Source organism: Ambystoma mexicanum, chromosome 7q (assembly GCF_040938575.1).
Source record: "Ambystoma mexicanum isolate Mex_15411 chromosome 7q, UKY_AmexF1_1, whole genome shotgun sequence".
NCBI lineage: Eukaryota > Metazoa > Chordata > Amphibia > Caudata > Ambystomatidae > Ambystoma > Ambystoma mexicanum.
Window position 1 is genome coordinate 1,166,285,711 of NC_090941.1, and position 20,581 is coordinate 1,166,306,291.

Here is a 20,581-nt window from a genome sequence, read left to right on the forward strand (position 1 = left end):
CTCCTGGCAGTAGCACCACACCACACGGAGGAACGCTGTTGCTGGCAATGTCTATGCTGGGCCCTGTATTTTATAGATGCCGTTTACCAGAGTTTGATGTCAATGACCACTCTGGTGCCCCAAAGCGACCTGGGCAAGATCTGGGCAAGAGAGGCTTGAACTGTTGTTCATGTTTTAAGAGAGAAAGATCCAGCCACAAAGTCAATGATCCTTTTTACATGGGATGGGGGGGGGAGGTTGTGCATAAAATATTCAGCATGCTTCCTGCAGGGGACAGCTCATAAATGGTAGCCAAAGATGCACTGCACACATATTTCAGCGTCTTGGTCAATAAAGGACTATGAAAGGTTCTGACTGGGCCAGGCTAGTCAAGGTGCATTCAGGGTGCACCCGAAACCCTCAAAGCATTCCATGCCCGGCTGCGACAGCCGGCCATGTCTTGCACCCTAGACCATGAGGAAGAGGAAATCTGTGTGAAAATCATCCAAATCTGCTTCGGCTCCCAGCTCCATAGGTAAATCCTGAGGCAGCCAGGCATCCCATTACACTGCATATTGGAGTTTGGCTGATCCCTTGAGCTCAGAACTCCAATAGCATCCTACATGGAAGAGCCGATCGAGGTCCTCCAGGTAGAGGAGTTAGACAAGGGAAAGAGTTTGTGCATCAATCCAACAGAAGGGATGAGGAAGCAAATCTCACATCCAGGCCTAGGGAAATGCAGAACAGTCCAAGGGACAATGTGACTCTTTTGCGGTTTCCTACCGCATGCTTGTGGCTGTCCCATTGCAGGGCTAACCTGTGGGAGGAATGGTAAACCCAACCATTTTGCTAAGGTCTGGAGAGCACTGTGGCCAACTGAGAGTCCAGCTAGGTAATATCCTGTCCCCAAGCTGATACTAGGCAGAGTGGTGGCTGTCACTAAGGAGGATCAGGGGTCTGTCTCTGGCCTAGACAACAAAGAGGTAATTAAAGTGTTCTTTATCTCAGCTGTTTGCCAAAGAAAGAAGGGGAAGAACCCCAAATTGTGCGGTGCTGTGACCGTATAGACTGAGCAGGTACCTGTCCACATAGACCGTGCCTTCTCATTAAATGTCAATGCCGACGGCCCAGTTCCAAATTCTAACCACACATCCCTGGGTGGCAAGCCAAAAATAAACATCTTCACATATGGAGGAACTCTTCCGCTCTCATTGAATCCATGTTTTCGTAAGAGAATAATGCATGCTCCTGTTGTATGTAACCCGGATGGAAACATTCTTTCAACAAAAAGAAATTCTTTTAAATTGCTTTTTTCAAAAACATCTTTAATTTCCTAATTCAATTTTTCATATTCAGGAGTTTGATTGTTATGTGCCCTGAAGGGCTTTGTAGTATATTTCTACTGTGCAGGGAGACAATAACAATTTTACCTCAGCACGCTGACTGGCCATTAACTTGGACCTTGCAGGGAAGCCTCCTTACCTTATCGCGTATTCTGATGATCTTACGTTACCTGCAATGTAATCCCTGACTTCTAACACCATACTCTGCACTTTTTTGCCTTCTACCATCCGGATACAGCCTTGCCCAGCTTATGTAACCCACGTCACCTGAAAACTTCTCTAAAACCCCACCTCTTTAACAAATGAGTGCCTCTTGAATACCAACAAAATGTATTTTGAACGAACAAGGCCACATTTTCAATAAGTGAATTGCCTATTTTGTGGTTTACAGGAGGGTCTAACTGAATTTTTCAAATAAATTGTAAACTTCTCTGCTGTGCCTTGCTGAACCCCCCTATTTGTGGGTAAATCCTTAGAGTAATTGTATGATCTAGGGCAACGTGCTACTGCTGACGTATCCTCATGCCGCATTTGGATTAACTTTGAAAGACCTGGGGGATCCCCAATCCTGTCTAACCTTTAGCATAAACGACACTGATCAATAATAGTCAGTAGCACCGCAGTCAAATGTATAAAGGCCGCATACACTCGACCGCTCCTAGCTTTTGCATATTTCTCTATAACAGTGTTCAGTCAAAACCACTGATCCATTATAGAGAAACCATTTATCCATCCGGCCTGTGTTGGTAAGATGATTTTGGCTGTAGCCCATTCCTCCAGCCTTTTTCTAGACACCTGGCAAAAAGTTTACTTGAAACGTCCAGGAGCGGGATTGGATGATAACCATACAGGTCCGATCTGCTATGTGATTCTTTTTTAAAGTGAGGCACAACCAAGCTTCTTTTCCAAGAGCCTGCCCAGGCGAATGTCTGAGCTAAAACATTAAACACACACTCTTAATATCGGAGCCCACTAATCTGAAAAGCACATGATTAGCTTAGGTCTTATGATTAGCGTAGATCTTAACCCATCCGCATGATTAGCTTAGATCTTTACCTATCCCCATGATTAGCTTGGGTCTTATCTTATCCCCATGATTAGCTTGGGTCTTAACCTACCCCCATGATTAGCTTGGGTCTTAACCCATCCGCATGATTAGCTTGGGTCTTAACCCATCCGCATGATTAGCTTGGGTCTTAACCTATCCCCATGATTAGCTTGGGTCTTAACCTATCCCCATGATTAGCTTGGGTCTTAACCTATCCCCATGCTTAGCTTGGGTCTTAACCTATCCGCATGATTAGCTTGGGTCTTAACCTATCCGGATGATTAGCTTGGGTCTTAACCTATCCGCATGATTAGCTTGGGTCTTAACCTATCCCCATGCCTAGCTTGGGTCTTAACCTATCCCCATGATTCGCTTGGGTCTTAACCTATCCCCATGATTAGCTTGGGTCTTAACCTATCCCCATGCTTAGCTTGGGTCTTAACCTATCCGCATGATTAGCTTGGGTCTTAACCTATCCCCATGATTAGCTTGGGTCTTAACCTATCCGCATGATCAGCTTGGGTCTTAACCTATCCCCATGATTAGCTTGGGTTTTAACCTATCCGCATGATTAGCTTGGGTCTTAACCTATCCCCATGCTTATCTTGGGTCTTAACCTATCCCCATGCTTAGCTTGGGTCTTAACCTATCCGCATGATTAGCTTGGGTCTTAACCTATCCCCATGCTTATCTTGGGTCTTAACCTATCCGCATGATTAGCTTGGGTCTTAACCTATCCCCATGCTTAGCTTGGGTCTTAACCTATCCCCATGATTAGCTTGGGTCTTAACCTATCCGCATGATTAGCTTGGGTCTTAACCTATCCCCATGATTAGCCTGGGTCTTAACCTATCACCATGCTTAGCTTGGGTCTTAACTTATCCGCATGATTAGCTTCGGTCTGAACCTATCCCCATGATTAGCTTGGGTCTGAACCTATCCGCATGATTAGCTTGGGTCTTAACCTATCCGCATGATTAGCTTGGGTCTTAACCTATCCGCATGATTATCCTGGGTCTTAACCTATCCCCATGCTTAGCTTGGGTCTTAACCTATCGGCATGATTAGCTTGGGTCTTAACCTATCCCCATGCTTAGCTTGGGTCTTAACTTATCCCCATGCTTATCTTGGGTCTTAACCTATCCCCATGCTTAGCTTGGGTCTTAACCTATCCGCATGCTTAGCTTGGGTCTTAACCTATCGGCATGATTAGCTTGGGTCTTAACCTATCCCCATGCTTAGCTTGGGTCTTAACTTATCCCCATGCTTATCTTGGGTCTTAACCTATCCCCATGCTTAGTTTGGGTCTTAACCTATCCCCATGCTTAGCTTGGGTCTTAACCTATCCGCATGATTAGCTTGGGTCTTAACCTATCCGCATGATTAGCTTGGGTCTTAACCTATCCGCATGATTATCCTGGGTCTTAACCTATCCCCATGCTTAGCTTGGGTCTTAACCTATCCACATGATTATCCTGGGTCTTAACCTATCCCCATGCTTAGCTTGGGTCTTAACCTATCCGCATGCTTAGCTTGGGTCTTAACCTATCCCCATGATTAGCTTGGGTCTTAACCTATCCGCATGATTATCCTGGGTCTTAACCCATCCGCATGATTAGCTTGGGTCTTAACCTATCCCCATGCTTAGCTTGGGTCTTAACCTATCCCCAAGCTTAGCTTGGGTCTTAACCTATCCGCATGATTAGCTTGGGTCTTAACCTATCCCCATGATTAGCTTGGATCTTATCTTATCCGCATGATTATCTTGGGTCTTAACCTATCCCCATGCTTAGCTTGGGTCTTAACCTATCCCCATGCTTAGCTTGGGTCTTAACCTATCCCCATGCTTAGCTTGGGTCTTAACCTATCCCCATGCTTATCTTGGGTCTTAACCTATCCCCATGCTTAGCTTGGGTCTTGACCTATCCCCATGCTTAGCTTGGGTCTTAACCTATCCCCATGCTTAGCTTGGGCCTTAACCTATCCCCATGCTTAGCTTGGGCCTTAACCTATCCCCATGCTTAGCTTGGGCCTTAACCTATCCCCATGCTTAGCTTGGGTCTTAACCTATCCGCATGATTAGCTTGGGTCTTAACCTAACCCCATGATTAGCTTGGGTCTCAACCTATCCGCATGATTAGCTTGGGTCTTATCTTATCTGCATGATTAGCTTGGGTCTTAACCTATCCCCATGCTTAGCTTGGGTTTTAACCTATCCGCATGATTAGCTTGGGTCTTAACCTATCCCCATGCTTATCTTGGGTCTTAACCTATCCCCATGCTTAGCTTGGGTCTTAACCTATCCGCATGATTAGCTTGGGTCTTAACCTATCCGCATGATTAGCTTGGGTCTTATCTTACCCGCATGATTAGCTTCGGTCTTAACCTATCCGCATGATTAGCTTGGGTCTTAACCTATCCCCATGATTAGCTTGGGTCTTAACCTATCCGCATGATTAGCTTGGGTCTTAACCTATCCCCATGATTAGCTTGGGTCTTAACCTATCCTCATGATTAGCTTGGGTCTTAACCTATCCCCATGATTAGCTTGGGTCTTAACCTATCCGCATGATTACCTTGGGTCTTAACCTATCCCCATGATTAGCTTGGGTCTTAACCTATCCGCATGATTAGCTTGGGTCTTAACCTATCCCCATGCTTAGCTTGGGTCTTAACCTATCCCCATGATTAGCTTGGGTCTTAACCTATCCCCATGCTTAGCTTGGGTCTTAACCTATCCCCATGATTATCCTGGGTCTTAACCTATCCCCATGCTTAGCTTGGGTCTTAACCTATCCGCATGCTTAGCTTGGGTCTTAACCTATTCCCATGCTTAGCTTGGGTCTTAACCTATCGGCATGATTAGCTTGGGTCTTAACCTATCCGCATGATTAGCTTGGGTCTTAACCTATCCCCAAGCTTAGCTTGGGTCTTAACCTATCCGCATGATTAGCTTGGGTCTTAACCTATCCCCATGATTAGCTTGGATCTTATCTTATCCGCATGATTATCTTGGGTCTTAACCTATCCCCATGCTTAGCTTGGGTCTTAACCTATCCCCATGCTTAGCTTGGGTCTTAACCTATCCCCATGCTTAGCTTGGGTCTTAACCTATCCCCATGCTTATCTTGGGTCTTAACCTATCCCCATGCTTAGCTTGGGTCTTAACCTATCCCCATGCTTATCTTGGGTCTTAACCTATCCCCATGCTTAGCTTGGGCCTTAACCTATCCCCATGCTTAGCTTGGGCCTTAACCTATCCCCATGCTTAGCTTGGGTCTTAACCTATCCGCATGATTAGCTTGGGTCTTAACCTAACCCCATGATTAGCTTGGGTCTCAACCTATCCGCATGATTAGCTTGGGTCTTATCTTATCTGCATGATTAGCTTGGGTCTTAACCTATCCCCATGCTTAGCTTGGGTTTTAACCTATCCGCATGATTAGCTTGGGTCTTAACCTATCCCCATGCTTATCTTGGGTCTTAACCTATCCCCATGCTTAGCTTGGGTCTTAACCTATCCGCATGATTAACTTGGGTCTTAACCTATCCCCATGCTTATCTTGGGCCTTAACCTATCCCCATGCTTAGCTTGGGCCTTAACCTATCCCCATGCTTAGCTTGGGTCTTAACCTATCCGCATGATTAGCTTGGGTCTTAACCTATCCGCATGATTAGCTTGGGTCTTATCTTACCCGCATGATTAGCTTCGGTCTTAACCTATCCGCATGATTAGCTTGGGTCTTAACCTATCCCCATGATTAGCTTGGGTCTTAACCTATCCGCATGATTAGCTTGGGTCTTAACCTATCCCCATGATTAGCTTGGGTCTTAACCTATCCCCATGATTAGCTTGGGTCTTAACCTATCCGCATGATTACCTTGGGTCTTAACCTATCCCCATGATTAGCTTGGGTCTTAACCTATCCGCATGATTACCTTGGGTCTTAACCTATCCGCATGATTAGCTTGGGTCTTAACCTATCCCCATGCTTAGCTTGGGTCTTAACCTATCCCCATGATTAGCTTGGGTCTTAACCTATCCCCATGCTTAGCTTGGGTCTTAACCTATCCCCATGATTAGCTTGGGTCTTAACCTCTCCGCATGATTAGCTTGGGTCTTAACCTCTCCGCATGATTAGCTTGGGTCTTAACCTATCCCCATGCTTAGCTTGGGTCTTAACCTATCCCCATGATTAGCTTGGGTCTTAACCTATCCCCATGCTTAGCTTGGGTCTTAACCTATCCGCATGATTAGCTTGGGTCTTAACCTATCCGCATGATTAGCTTGGGTCTTAACCTATCCGCATGATTAGCTTGGGTCTTAACCTATCCGCATGATTAGCTTGGGTCTTAACCTATCCGCATGATCAGCTTGGGTCTTATCTTATCCGCATGATTAGCTTGGGTCTTAACCTATCCGCATGATTAGCTTGGGTCTTAACCTATCCCCATGCTTAGCTTGGGTCTTAACCTATCCCCATGCTTAGCTTGGGTCTTAACCTATCCGCATGATTAGCCTGGGTCTTATCCTATCCGCATGATTAGCTTGGGTCTTAACCTATCCGCATGATTAGCTTGGGTCTTAATCTATCCGCATGATTAGCTTGGGTCTTAATCTATCCGCATGATTAGCTTGGGTCTTAACCTATCCGCATGATTAGCTTGGGTCTTAACCTATCCGCATGATTAGCTTGGGTCTTAACCTATCCGCATGATTAGCTTGGGTCTTAACCTATCCCCATGCTTAGCTTAGGTCTTAACCTATCCGGGGCCTGCAGCTTTATCCTTTTTCATTTCAAAGATGCATGTTACTATCACTTCTTGAGTAAAAGTAATATTTTTACACACATTCTCCCATGCAAATTAGTCATAGGGACATTAAGCTCTCTCTTAAGGAGGGCATCTCGGAAATGGGCAGTCCAAGCTGGCGCAAAGCTGGAACCATCATCACCCTCACCGTTCTCAAAACCCCTTCAAACAAGTTTCCAACATGTTTTGGAATTATTAGTCTCACAGATCCCATTGTTACTCTATAAGCAGATTTTCCTTAGTTTTAAGCACATTTCTGTATGCCTGTTTGTTGGTGTAAAGTTGCCTTGCGTTCAGATTACCTTGGATTGCTTCCGTATGCAGACTGTATGTCTGCATTCTGCACTAAACCCAGCTGTTTCTATTTTACCAGTTCCTTTCTGCAGCCGATCTTTGATAGGATTAGGCAAGACTTTACCATAAAGGGAACTTAACAGACAGTCAAGCAAGCAAACAACCACACAAGGAAGGCAACCACTGTGTAGGTTCACCTGGGAACTCAGAATTTCACCGTCCCTGAGAACGCTGACAACCTTCTTCTCGAAGTGTGCTAATTCATCTGGCGTTTGAACATAAAGAAACACAATAATTTGGGTTATTGCATTGCCTCCAAATCTTCAGACCGAGCAGCTACATGCCAAAATTTGGCTATTAAATCTCCCAAATGTCTGCCTCCCTGACCAGCACAGTGGAAAGAGCGCCATCATCTTTAAAGGTGCAGAACTGTCTTTCCAGCAACAACCTTTGAATAGGCAAGTCCATAGTATTTATGACTGACAATATCATTACTTCAATATTTTGCAAATTCTTCCTGGAGGACTGTGCTTATAGAGATTTGCACGTTAGGGTGCCTAAATCCTTCCTCCTTCACCCCAGAGCTGTGCGATTACCAGGAAACACTGCCAACTCAGAGCCCCACACCGACCCCCTGGAGACGCTGCCAGCCCAGATCCCCACACTGACTCCCTGGAGACAGTGCCAGCCCAGAGCTCCACATTGACCCCCCTGGAGACAGTGCCAGACCACAGCCCCCACACTAACCTCCCTGGAGTCAGTGCCAGCCTAGAGCCCCCACACTAACCCCCTGGAATTGGTGCCAGCCCAGAGCTCCACATTGACCCCCCTGGAGACACTGCCAGCCCAGAGCTCCACATTGATCCCTCCTGAGACACTAACAGCCCAGAGCCCCGCACTGACCCCCTGGAGACAGTGCCAGGACAGAGCCCCACACTGACCCCCTGGAGACTGTTCCAGCCCAGAGCTCCACACAGACCCCCCTGGAGATGGTGCCATCCCAAAGGCCCACACTGACCCCTTGGAGATGGTGCCATCCCAGAGCCCCACACTGACCCCCTGGAGACGGTGCCAAACCAGTGACAGCAGTGCAGAGCTGTACACGGACCCCGTGGAGACGGTGTCAGCCCAGAACCCTATAATGACCCCCTGGAGACGATGCCAGCCCAGATACCCACACTGACCCCCTAGAAACAGTGCCTGCCCAGAGACCCACACTGACCCGCTGGTGACAGTGCCATCCCAGAGACCCACACTGACCCCCTATAGGCAGTGCCTGTTCAGATCCCCACACTGACTCCCTGGAGACAGTTCCATCCCAGTGTCCCACACTGATCCCCTGAGACGGCGCCATCCCAGAGCCCCACACTGACCCCCTGGAGACGGTGCCAAACCAGAGCCCCACACTGACTCCCTGGAGATGGTGCCAGCCCAGAGCCCCACATTGACCTCCCTGGAGACACTAACGGCCCAGATCCCCACACTGACTCCCTGGAGACGGTGCCAGCCCAGAGTCCAACAACACTGACCCCCTGGAGACAGTGCCAGCCCAGATCCCCACACTGACTCCCTGGAGACAGTGCCAGCCAAGAGCCCCACAGTGACCCCCTGGAGATGGTGCCAACCCAGAGCCTTACACTGACCCCGAGGGTCAGTGTAGGGCTCTGCCCAGTGCAGACTCTGTAGGCTCTGCCTAGTGCAGTGCCTGCCCAGATCCCCACCCTGACCCACTGGAGATGGTGCCGTCCCAGATCCCTACACGCACCTGATGGAGATTGTGCCAACCCAGAGCCCCACAGTGACCCCTGGAGATGGCGCAAGCCCACAGCTCCACACTGACCCCATGGAGACCGTAGCATCCCAGAGCCCCACACTGACCATCCCTGGAGCCGATGCCAGCCCAGAGCCCCACACTGACCATCCCTGGAGCCGGTGCCAGCCCAGAGCCCCACACTGACCCCTGGAGATGTTGCCAGCCCAGAGTCCAATACTGACCCCCCTGGAGACAGTGTCAGCCCAGAGCCCTGCAGTGACCACTGGTGATGGTACAAGCCCAGATCCCCATGGAGACAGTGCCAGCCCAGAGTCCAACATTGACCCCCTGGAAACACTGCCAGCCCAGAGCTCCACATTGACCCCCCTGGAGATGGTGCCATCCCAGAGCTCCACGGTGACCCTTGGAGACAGCGCCAGCCCAGAGCCCCTCACTGACCCCCTGGAGATGGTGCCATCCCAGAGCACCACATGCACCCCCTGGAGATTGTGCCATCCCAGAGCCCCACAGGGACCCCTGGAGATGGTGCCAGCCCAGATCCCCACACTGACCCCCCTAGAGACAGTGCCAGCCCAGAGCCCCACACTGACCCCCCTGGAGACAGTGCCATCCCAGTGTCCCACACGGACCCCCTGGAGACAGTGCCTGCCCAGATCCCCACACTGACCCCCTGGAATCAGTGCCAGCCCAGAGCTCCACATTGACCCCACTGAAGACAATGCCTGCCCAGATCCCCACACTGACTCGCTGGAGAAGGTGCCATCCCTGAGCCCTACACACACCCCCCTGGAGACGGTATCACCCCAGAGCCCACACAGACCCTCTGAAATGAGTGCCAGCCCAGAGTTCCACATTGACCCCCCCTGAAAACACTGCCAGGCCAGAGACCAACACTGACCACCAGAAGATTATACACGCGTAAGGTCTTATAGTGACAGGCAACCTTCAGGACCAGGCCAACCATGTCAGCATAGCCTAACACTTACCTCTAGGAGACGATGCCAGGCCAGATCCCAACACTGACCATTGCAAGATCATGGACGCCCAGGGTGCAACAGTGACAAACAAGAGAGTATTCTCCTAGAGATGCAACTGATCAGACTCCAAGAATCTCCAAACACAGGTAATCAGTACTCGGTATCTTATATAATTAAACAAAAGCTTTGAGTAACACTTAGCACATTGTTAGGAAATATTGCTAACCCTGTGTTGTTATTACACAATAAATGTTAATCACGTGTTACTGGCACAATTACGGTTGCAAAGCAAATGTTTCCTAAACACTGCAATATAGTCACTAAGACTATTGTATGTAAAGCCTGCTCTTTGCTGATAAACATATGGTTCAGTTAGTTTCAGATATGTTTCATTGGACCTGAGCTGAAGAATTTTATGTAATTACATATGCCGATTTAATTCCCAACCTAAATCCAAGTCCTTTTTCGAGGTGCAAATGCCACTCCCCCAGACCCACCCTCCACCCCTCGAGGCTCACTGTCTGAATCACTTGTGTACGAGCGCGATAGAAATAAAATATCAATCAATCCAGAGCTCTGGTTCTCTCTAGGCTGTACTACTGCAACAGCTTCTTTCTAAATCTGCCTGCCTCTACTCTCCATCCTTTGAAACTCATCCAGAACAGGGCTACGGGACTTGTCCTTGGCCTCAAGCCCAGTGATCGTATCGCTCCAGGACTGAAATCTCTGCACTGGCTCCCAGTGGCGGCAAGAATTAAGTTGAAAACCCTCTGCATTGTACACAAGGCCTCAATACCTTCAACTCTCTCTTCCTAAATATCTTCCTTCTCGAGCCCTTCGCTCATCCGCCTCCAACTCCCTCAGGGTCAGTCGCTTCTTCATGCATGGTAGATCTCTTTCCTCGGCTGGGGCCTCCCTCTGGAACAGCCTCCCTGCTGCCCTGAAACTTGAGGAGAACAATCTCTGGTTCCAGAAGCACCTCAAAACCTTTATCTTTGCTTCTGCTTTTTCTCCTCATCTCCCCTGCTGACCTCCTGGCTGAAACTGTACTGGTTACCTGGCCATCCTCTGACCTCGGGCCCAGGTCCCTTCCCCACCACTTACCTCTGCACTTGCCACCTGCTGGCCGTTACGTACTTTGTGATTACTTTTCCCTGGTACTGCACTGTCCCTTCCCCCCACTGCACTTTCCCTTACCCCATCCCATGCACTTGCGTGATCTGAATGACACCTTGCCAAGTAGGATTGTTGTCTGTCCTCCCTTTGTTCCCCCTCCCTTGTCTTGTCGCGCCATGAAACACTTGTGTATAGGCGCGTTAGAAATGCCATATCATACATCCAGCATGTAGTCTATCAAAAACTCTAAATGGAAAATAGTTCACTCAAATTAATTGCACAAGAAAATCTAATCCTGAAGTGATTTTTGTTTTGGATATAATCACAAATGACAGAAACCCATACAGAAACCTCTGTCCTCCATCTCCTCAGTTACTTGTCTTGGTCCCTTTTAGTCTCTCCGACCACATGCTACATGGATCAGGCCAAGTAGAACCAATCGGAAGGGCAGAGCTTTCTCAGGTGGTGAGCTACTCGCTACCGGTCAGGAAACCTCAGGTCAAAGACATCTCCGCTTTTAACCATGTGCAGCCATTCAGATTAAAAGGTCAAACATGCACTAGACTTTGAACCAATCACCCAAAAATAATGTCCAATCCTAATATAGTTTCTTTTTGTGGCCACAGGTTGGCAGCCTTGCATTATCAATACAGTCGAGTTTTGTATTCCTAGTCTATTTAACATCTGGAAATGGTTTTGTCCTGCAAGCCGTCTTTATACCAAGGTAGTTATTGCTTCATTTTTGCTCCTTTTGAGGAAAAGGCTGTCCTCTGTAATCTCAGGAATTCCTACAGAAGAAAAATAAAGAGTATGATAGTGAAAGCCGGAGTGTGATCAAGTAGCCACCTGGCTGTGCCTCGGGTAGTGATCTTCCTGGCAGAAGCACTTCTGTTTGGAGTATGACCAAGGAGCCACCTGTCTGTGGCTTGGGTGGTGATCTGGCAGCTTGAGGTGGTTGGAACAGTCTTCTTCCACCACTCTCCCAGGCCTTCTAGAGCCCAAAGGCATTCCCTCTGCTCAGCGATACCTGAATGACTAAATAGAGGAAATCTCTTTGGCTTCAGTGAGGGCCAGGGGAGGGGATTTACATTCTCCACAAGCTGGCAGGATCAGTAGCGTTGCTACCGCCACCTGCCATCAGCCACCTGGATTAGTTAAAGTACAGTGTACTGGGACATAGACTGGCATGAGAAATCAACACTAGCAGTGCTGGTGGTAGTTCTACCTCAAAATGTAGTGGACCTGGCATGGTCGATGGAAGGTGAAATGTGTGTTTACCTCTTTCAGCAATCATCTCTAGTGGACCCAACTGGGGAGAGGGGACAACAATTTACTGCTCTTCACAAGAGCCATTCATATTTATACTGTACTGTTTTATAAAATAATACCTGCAATGTTTTCTTCTTTCAACAGAGCCCTGACCAAGAGTCTGAAAATAAACACAAGACTGAAGAGGAACAATCTTACAGAAGAAGAACTCTGAACCTCGACATTTGTAGAGCAGTCCCCATCCTCTTGGGAAAGCCAAATAACCTGCACATCTATGAGAATCCACGTAAAGGAGAACACCTTTTTGGCAGCGATGGTGGGATGTGGTTACTGGCGGGTGTATTCTAATCATACACGAGAGCTGCTACACGAGTGAGGCACACGATAAGGTGACTGTTCAAAAGAAGGCATGAAGTATAGGCTCTGTGCAGGCATTTTAGGATCAGCACTTGGGAGAAGTTTTGTGTGAACAGTGTAAGATAATGAAAGATTCCGTTTGATTTCGGACGTACCATTAGATCATGAGCCATAATGAGGGGACGCTCTGTGAGAATGCAGAATGCGGAAAGGACTTTAACCTGGAATTGCACCTGATACAACAGCCAATCCTATACCCTTGCACAGAGTGTAACAAAAGCTTCAAACAGCCTTCTTTTCTAAAATGCCATCAGAGGACACATACTGGCGAGAAGCCTTATAAGTGCACAGAGTGCAAAATGCTTTTCAGTCGACGCTCGAATCTGAAACGCCATCAGACTATTCATACTGGAGAGAAGCCCTACAAGTGCACAGAATGTAAGAAAAGCTTCAGTCTCTCCTCAGCTCTGAGAAGCCACCAAACAATCCATTCTGGGGACACATCTTATAAGTGTACAGAGTGCAAAAAAAGCTTCAATTACTCCTCCGCTCTGAGAAACCATCAAAGGATCCATACTGGGGAGAAGCCCTACGAGTGTACAGAGTGCAAGAAAAGTTTCATTCAGTACTCCTCCCTAAAAAGCCATCAGAGAATCCATACTGGGGAGACACCCTACACATGCCCTGAATGCAATAAAAGCTTCAGTCACTGTTCAGCTCTTAGATGCCATGAAAGGATCCATACTGGGGAGAAGCCCTACAAGTGTACTGAGTGCAAGAAAAGCTTCATTCGGTTCTCAAACCTTATAACCCATCAAAGGACCCATACTGGGGAAAAGCCCTACAAATGCACGGAGTGCAAGAAAAGCTTCAGTGACTCCTCAACTCTGAGAAGGCATGTCATGATCCATACTGGGGAGAAGCCTTACAAGTGCACTGAGTGCAAGAAAAGCTTCAATAGATTCTCAACTTTGATGAGCCATCAGAAGATCCATACTGGCTAAAAGCCCTGCAAGTGGACCATATGGAATCAAAGCTTCAATCAGTTCTCCTCTCTAAAAGCCATGAAAGGATCCACACTGGCTGAAGCTCAATGTAGAGAAAACGGAGGCTATGTGCCTCATTACGACCCAGGCGGTAAGTTACCGCCTGGGTCGTACCTTTACCGCCATGGCGTAAACTACGTTTACGCCATGGTGGTTGGCGGATTTACCGCCCCATTCCAAGGTGAGTGGGGCGGTAAATCCCCATTTCCCATTTACCCTTCCCCATTCCCATTTTTGCCCCATAGGGCATAATGGGAGTGGGGAAGGAGATAATTACCCACCGTAAATTACGGTGCCGTAATTATCTCCGAGGTCCCTTAGCGCCATAGATTTTAACGCCTGCAAAAAGCAGGCGTTAAACTCACCATGGCGCTAAGGGACCTTGTAATCAGGCGTTAAGGGTCGGCGCCGTTTACGGCGCCGTAAACCCCTTTAACGCCTGACTCGTAATGAGGCCCAATGGTCTTAGCTGTTCTACAGCTGCCCAGGCTCTTTGGACTAATGATGTCTGACGTTCGTCACTTGGCTCCCTACCCATTCCGGGCCATGTGGTAAGAAATATTGGAGTCAAAAGTGTATTATCTCACTCGGCTTCCCCTCGGGTCAAGGCGAGATGCAGCGCAGGATATGTCAAGCTTAGGATGTTGAGGAAGATTTGCCCATATATTCCATCTGAATTGTGGAGTCTGGTAGTCTCGGCGTCCATATCAGGGACCCTTGACTACTGTAACGCTACACTGCTTGCTCAGCCCAAGTTCTTAATTCAGCACCTGCAAGTGAGACAGAACTTTGCCGCCCGTCTGGCTGTCGGCCTGCCCAAATTTACTCACATCTCCCCGGTACTTCGGAGTCTTCAATGGCTGCCAGCTTTGGCCAGAATTAAATGTAAGACCTTGTGTCTGGTTCACCGGGGGTGTTATGGCTTTGATGCACAGGACCTGCGTGAGAAACATATCAAAAATACCCCCTCTCAGAATCTTCGCTCTGCTAATCATCTTCTCTTTCGGGTTCCCCATTTTTTGAAAGTTACTATTGGGGGGTGTGTCTTGTTGGTTGCAGCCTGGTCTTGTGGAACTCTATCCCCCTGACCTTGCTGACTATTAGTGAACACCTGCCCTTCCGGAAAGCACTTAAACCTTTCCCCTTTAGCTATCTCCTCCGTGCTTTTTTGCTTCACTGCTGACTTTGGTTCTATAGCGCCAGGATACCCTAAGGTCCTAGTTGTGCTCAATGAATAAATACTGGGGAGACGCCTTTCAAGTGTCCTAAGTGCAGGAAAAGATTCAATAAATTCTCACTTTTCAGAGGGTTGGCACTAAGGGAAGCCCTACAAGTGTATTGTATGTGATAAAAGCTCCAATCATCATCTATTAAAAAAACATTAAAAAAATGCATACTGTTGAGAAACTCTTCAAGTGTACAAAGTCAAGCACAACTTCAGTCAGTCGTTAGATCTGAAAAGTCATCAAAGGATCCATACTGGGAAGAGGCCATGTGAATGCATCAATTACAAGAATAGCATCCCAGACACCTCATATTTGAGAACACATCTTGCGATGCATACTGGCGATCAGTCACTCTTCACATTGGATAAGCCATGCATGGGGGAAGCCTTAAAAGTGCTCACAGTGCTAGCAAAGTTTCACTCAGTACTCAGCTCTTAGAAGCCATCAAAGTATCCATACTGAGGAGAAGGCCTAGTATTGCACAGAATACAGAAAAGCTTCAGACAATGCTCAGATCTCATAAACCACAACACACTTTAAGAAGTTCTGTATTGGGAAGGAGCCCTGCAGCTGTGCAGCCAATGATAAACACTGTACTAAAGTGTTAACCGTTCTGCAGCATCGGAGATCCCGCACAAGACATAGACCACACCACTAGACAGAAGGAGCCCCAGTTCTACTACCTCTCAGCTCTGATCACCCGTGAGATGATCCAGATCATGATGGACAGCCATCCTCAGTGAGATTCACAAAAGAGAGGCATTAAAAACATTGAACTAGCACCCACCATCAGGACTCATTTACTTGAGATCAGTCACACAATTTAACTAATTTGCAGGAATTGAAATGGCACAAATAAAAATGCTGTAATATTGCATGCCCAAAGTAATTATGAATGGTAGATTGACAACAATGCTAAAAGCCTAAATCAGAAACAAGAAGTGCTCTCCCATTCCTTGCAAATGTGGAAATGAATCCGATCCGACTGTAGCCAAAGCATCTCTGAAAGGCAATGAGTATCCTTTGAAAGAGTGAGGTAATGAAACAAGGGAATTTCACCTTAACAGAGAAAGACCTGAACTCATGGCCCCCTGAAACCAAAATGGAGCTCTTTGCAGAAGACAACAAATAGAGAAGGATCTATAGAGCATTCTGGGAAGTAAACAAAAGGCTAACAACACCAACAGATATCCCTGAAGTAGAACTGTTTTGGCCAAGGTATGTAAAGACCCTATAGATTATAATAAGGACCTCTCTGGATGCAAAGTAGCAACATTAATTTTAAACACTTCAGGTGAAGATAAAACAGCAGCCAATAACAACAAAAGACATTTCAGTAATGCCAAAAATGGCCACAGACGAGACCATTTCGACTCCTATCTCAACATGTGGCTGTACCATAGATGCTATCGGCTGATAACATTTCCTGCTACAACATACAAACTGTACTGCTATATACTAATTGACCTTTTCACAATTGACCTCGGGAGAATTTACCTAAAAGGTCAATTAGAACATATATGCGGGGGGAAACCGCAACCCCTCACCCAATTAAAAAAAAAACAGAATACCCTTATATTATTTATAATCCAAAACCAACCCAATACATACATAAAATAACTGAAAGAATATAAAGGTCAATTGTGCAGAAGGTCAAATAGGACCACTTTAATGAGGTCAATTAGGACAAAGGTCAATTATAAAATGTCAATTTGGGTAAAACCAATTCTACATCGAGATAAATGGGGGCAGGCTATGTACTCGTATCAAAGTGAATGAAGTCATATCAAAAAGGAGAACAAGAAGATAGCATTTATTGTGCCTGTTGTTATAGCAGATGTGTATGCATGCATGAACAGAAACCTGTCTGAAGAGCAATGGAACACTGCCCGGGGGGGAAGGGGTGGCTTAATACTGAATTACTCGGGTGGGGGACGGCTGTGGAAGTAGTAGTGGGAAATGTTGAACTAGGTTTACTCTGAAGAGCAGCCTCTTCAGTTGTATTAGCATACTTGATCAAAAAACATTTGACCTTTTCCATTTGACCACATATATTGGATTGTTTTTTCAGTCAAATTAAATAAATATATGGAGTGGGGTAAGGGAATAGGTTAAGGTGGGGGAAGTGGAGGAGGGGGTTGCAGGGGGTCTCCTCCCACATTTTCGAGCAACAAAACAACCAAAAGGAAAATGGGTCAAATTGGAAAAGGTCAAATATCAAGTAGGCCTAAACCTCTTGAGTTCCTTCCCGAGGAGCTAGACAGAGGGGACCAGTTTGAGGCATGCTGGTAAACCGTTATTTACAAAGGAGACAGAGCTAGTTAATATAGATGCCACATGTACACAGAACTCATAATATTGGAGTATCTCAACAAGGACCCGTCATAATTAAAAATGATTAATATCAGATTTAATGAATCACAGATTTTTAAAAACAAATTAAATCATACGGTCCACAATATGTACATACATTTTGAAAATCTACACCACAAACAAAGGACATGGACAACAGTTACGTGACAAGCTTTCAATAGCTAGTTGCCAGTGTGTCAAGAGTAAACACACCGAACACCAAGCGGTACGTTTTATATACAGTTTTACGCACCCAAAGTTAATTAGGGTTAAATGTGTCAGCAAATTGGTCACTCTGGTAACAATCCAGAGTGTTGGCTCGACATGTTTCAGTTCCTAAACTAGGTATGGAACATTCATCAGGAGAAACATAAATGACAACGTAACCAAATAATTCTAATCAACAGACAAATATTAATATCAGAATATTTCTTGGCATCTGTGGGGTAAAAAACAAACAAACAAGGCAAGAGATGAGCTAACAAATAGCAAATGGAGTTGCCGGTTCTGACTATGAACAAAGGTATCACAAATAGAGGGGATAAATACCTCTAGTGATGCCTGTGGGTGCTCTCTACTGAGTGGTAGTAGGAAGTAGGAGTCCGGAATCCGGTCCAACCTAGGATAAACAAATATAGATATCCATAAGAGCGCCATGGGTAGCTCTCAAAAAGCCGGAGATGCGCCAAAACAAAGCGACTATCTGAGCCGAAGAACGGCAGAGGTGCCTTCCCTAGATAATTAGAGATAGAAATGGTGAAAGAGACCTAATGGTAAAAAACCTCTAAATAATCATATGGTCGCCATATGGGCAGCAAGTGCGGAGGGGAAGCCAAGTCCGCTCAAGGAAGAGGGGACAAGATGGCAAGAAGAAGTGTCACCCCAAAAAAAAGTAGTAATACTCGTCCTGTGTCACACAGTCTAAGCGCCGAAGCAACAAGGCCCCTATCGTAACGCTGTGCCTCCGTTCCGAGATACCCAAGTACGAGTGTAAATCAAAACCCAAGAGGGAGTAACAATAGAGATAACTCTGACGAGCCCGCTGTAACCGGCGGAACGTCTGTGAAGCCTGAGGCGTACCTGAGAGGTAGAGGTTCCCTTCGTGGAATAAAGGGGAAACATACAATGAATCCCTAGGAGAAATCAGCGTGTCAGCGCTAGTGCTGAAGAGACCGCGGCAAAGCTCCGTGTAAATCAGGTCTCAGGACAGGGCAGCGTATGATGCCTGGCCAATACTTAACAAATTACGGAGACACGGGCAGTCCTACGTCTATGTCAATGTGACACGACAGGCGTTAAAGGTATAACGGCCCTAGCGGCCATATTGGAGTGGAGATAAAAAAATGGAATAGCGAACGTCCAACAGTGACAGCTGACCCCCTAAGTAGAGTTCATGAGTTAGAAAGACAAAAGAGCAAGTGACACCCGTGAGTGGAAGATAAAAAGTTATAAAGAACTATGAAGAAGTATGGGAGAAAGTACAGAATAGATAAAGCCTAAGGACACATCCGACCACTCTAGGAAGATGGAGACACACAGAGTGTGAAGAACTGTTACAAGGGTACCCCCATGTCTACGGGCAGGACAAAACAGACGGCGTACTCAACCCTTCACCCCGAAGCTAATCTATGGAGTACTGAAAATAAAAATAAAAATAAAAAGAGAGAGTTCGGTATAGAGACCGACCCCCGGCATGTAGAGAAAGGGCGCTTAGATATTGTGCCATTCTATAGAGTCATTAAGACCCCTAGTGTCACTCTGCAAAGTATAAATCATTTTTTGCTCAATCTTGAGGAGTTTCTTTTCACGGGTGGCATAGTTGGTTCCTTTCAGTGATAGAAGTATTGTCCATTTGAAATCCTCATAGTGATGTTTCAGAAGGTTGAAATGTTTGACCATCGGAGCATTTTCGGTTCTATTCTTCAAACAGCTCCGGTGTTCCATGATGCGTGTTTTTGCCTTCCGGGTGGTCTTACCCACATAATGCAGTCCACAGGTACACGTAATCAGATAGACAACAAATTCAGTATTGCAATTAGTCAAATTCTTTTGAGTCCAGAGTCTTGAGAGGCCAACATCAATACTTTTAGTTACGGAGGTCAATTTACAAACTCCACACGAACCACAAGGATAATGTCCAGTGGGTTCGGGTAACCCCCAAAGGGTGGTTAAACGGGGTTCAACGGTGGGAATAGATTTAAGCTTGCTATTACTAACTCTATTCCCTATCGTGGTACTTCTTTTGTACGCAAAGATAGGCACGGGCATGGAGGGAGCAGAGGTTTTAAAGATTTTCCAATTTTTCTTTATGATGTTGGTGATCTCAAAACTCCGGTTAGAAAAGGTACTCACACAAACAATACGTTCATCTTTGGTTTTAACAGGTTTCGGTTCCAATAAAGCTTCTCGATTGTTGTTGAAAGCTCTCTTAGCTGATTTTCTTACCAATTTCTTTGGGTAACCTCTCTGTCTGAGTTTTTTGGTGAGAATGTTAGCCTCTGACTCATATATTTCTTTAGTAGAGCTATTTCTTTTGAGGCGTAAGAATTGACCAAAAGGAAGATTATCACGAAGGTGTTTGATGTGGTGACTAGAATAATCCAGAAGGGAATTTTTATCGGTGGGTTTGTGGTAAGGCTTAATTTTCAAAAGGCCATTGGAAGCAAAAATCGTAAGGTCCAGAAAATGTGTGGATTCATTACTCAATGTCATAGTAAACTGTAAATGTGGATTCAGGTTATTGAGCCAATTAAAAAAGGCGTTGGCATCTTCTATAGTCCCTTTCCATATAACAAGGATGTCGTCAATATAACGACTCCACTTAACAATGTTATTGCTAAACGGATTTTGATCGCTGTAAATGTTAATCTTTTCGAAGGTCTCAACATAGAGATTGGCCACACTCGGAGCCATGGTGGCACCCATGGCAGTCCCTTCAATTTGCTGATAGAACTTGCCATTGAACTCGAAATAGTTACGTTTTAAAGC

General features: G+C 46.3%; 2 protein-coding genes across 2 annotated transcripts in view; one reads left to right on the forward strand and one right to left on the reverse strand.

Annotated features, from left to right (window-relative positions):
* The window catches only part of LOC138528821 (zinc finger protein 271-like), a 163,303-nt gene extending 143,288 nt beyond the window's left edge, over positions 1-20,015 (forward strand). Inside the window, exons 6-7 of the mRNA XM_069640712.1 lie at positions 12,757-12,951; positions 13,131-20,015. Coding sequence (XP_069496813.1) covers positions 12,757-12,951; positions 13,131-13,973 — 1,038 coding nt within the window. The 3' untranslated portion in view covers positions 13,974-20,015. The remainder of the gene's footprint in view (positions 1-12,756; positions 12,952-13,130) is intronic.
* Positions 1-20,581, reverse strand: part of LOC138528729 (zinc finger protein 271-like) — a 507,619-nt gene that overhangs the window by 317,364 nt on the left and 169,674 nt on the right. The gene's annotated exons all lie outside the window — the stretch shown is intronic.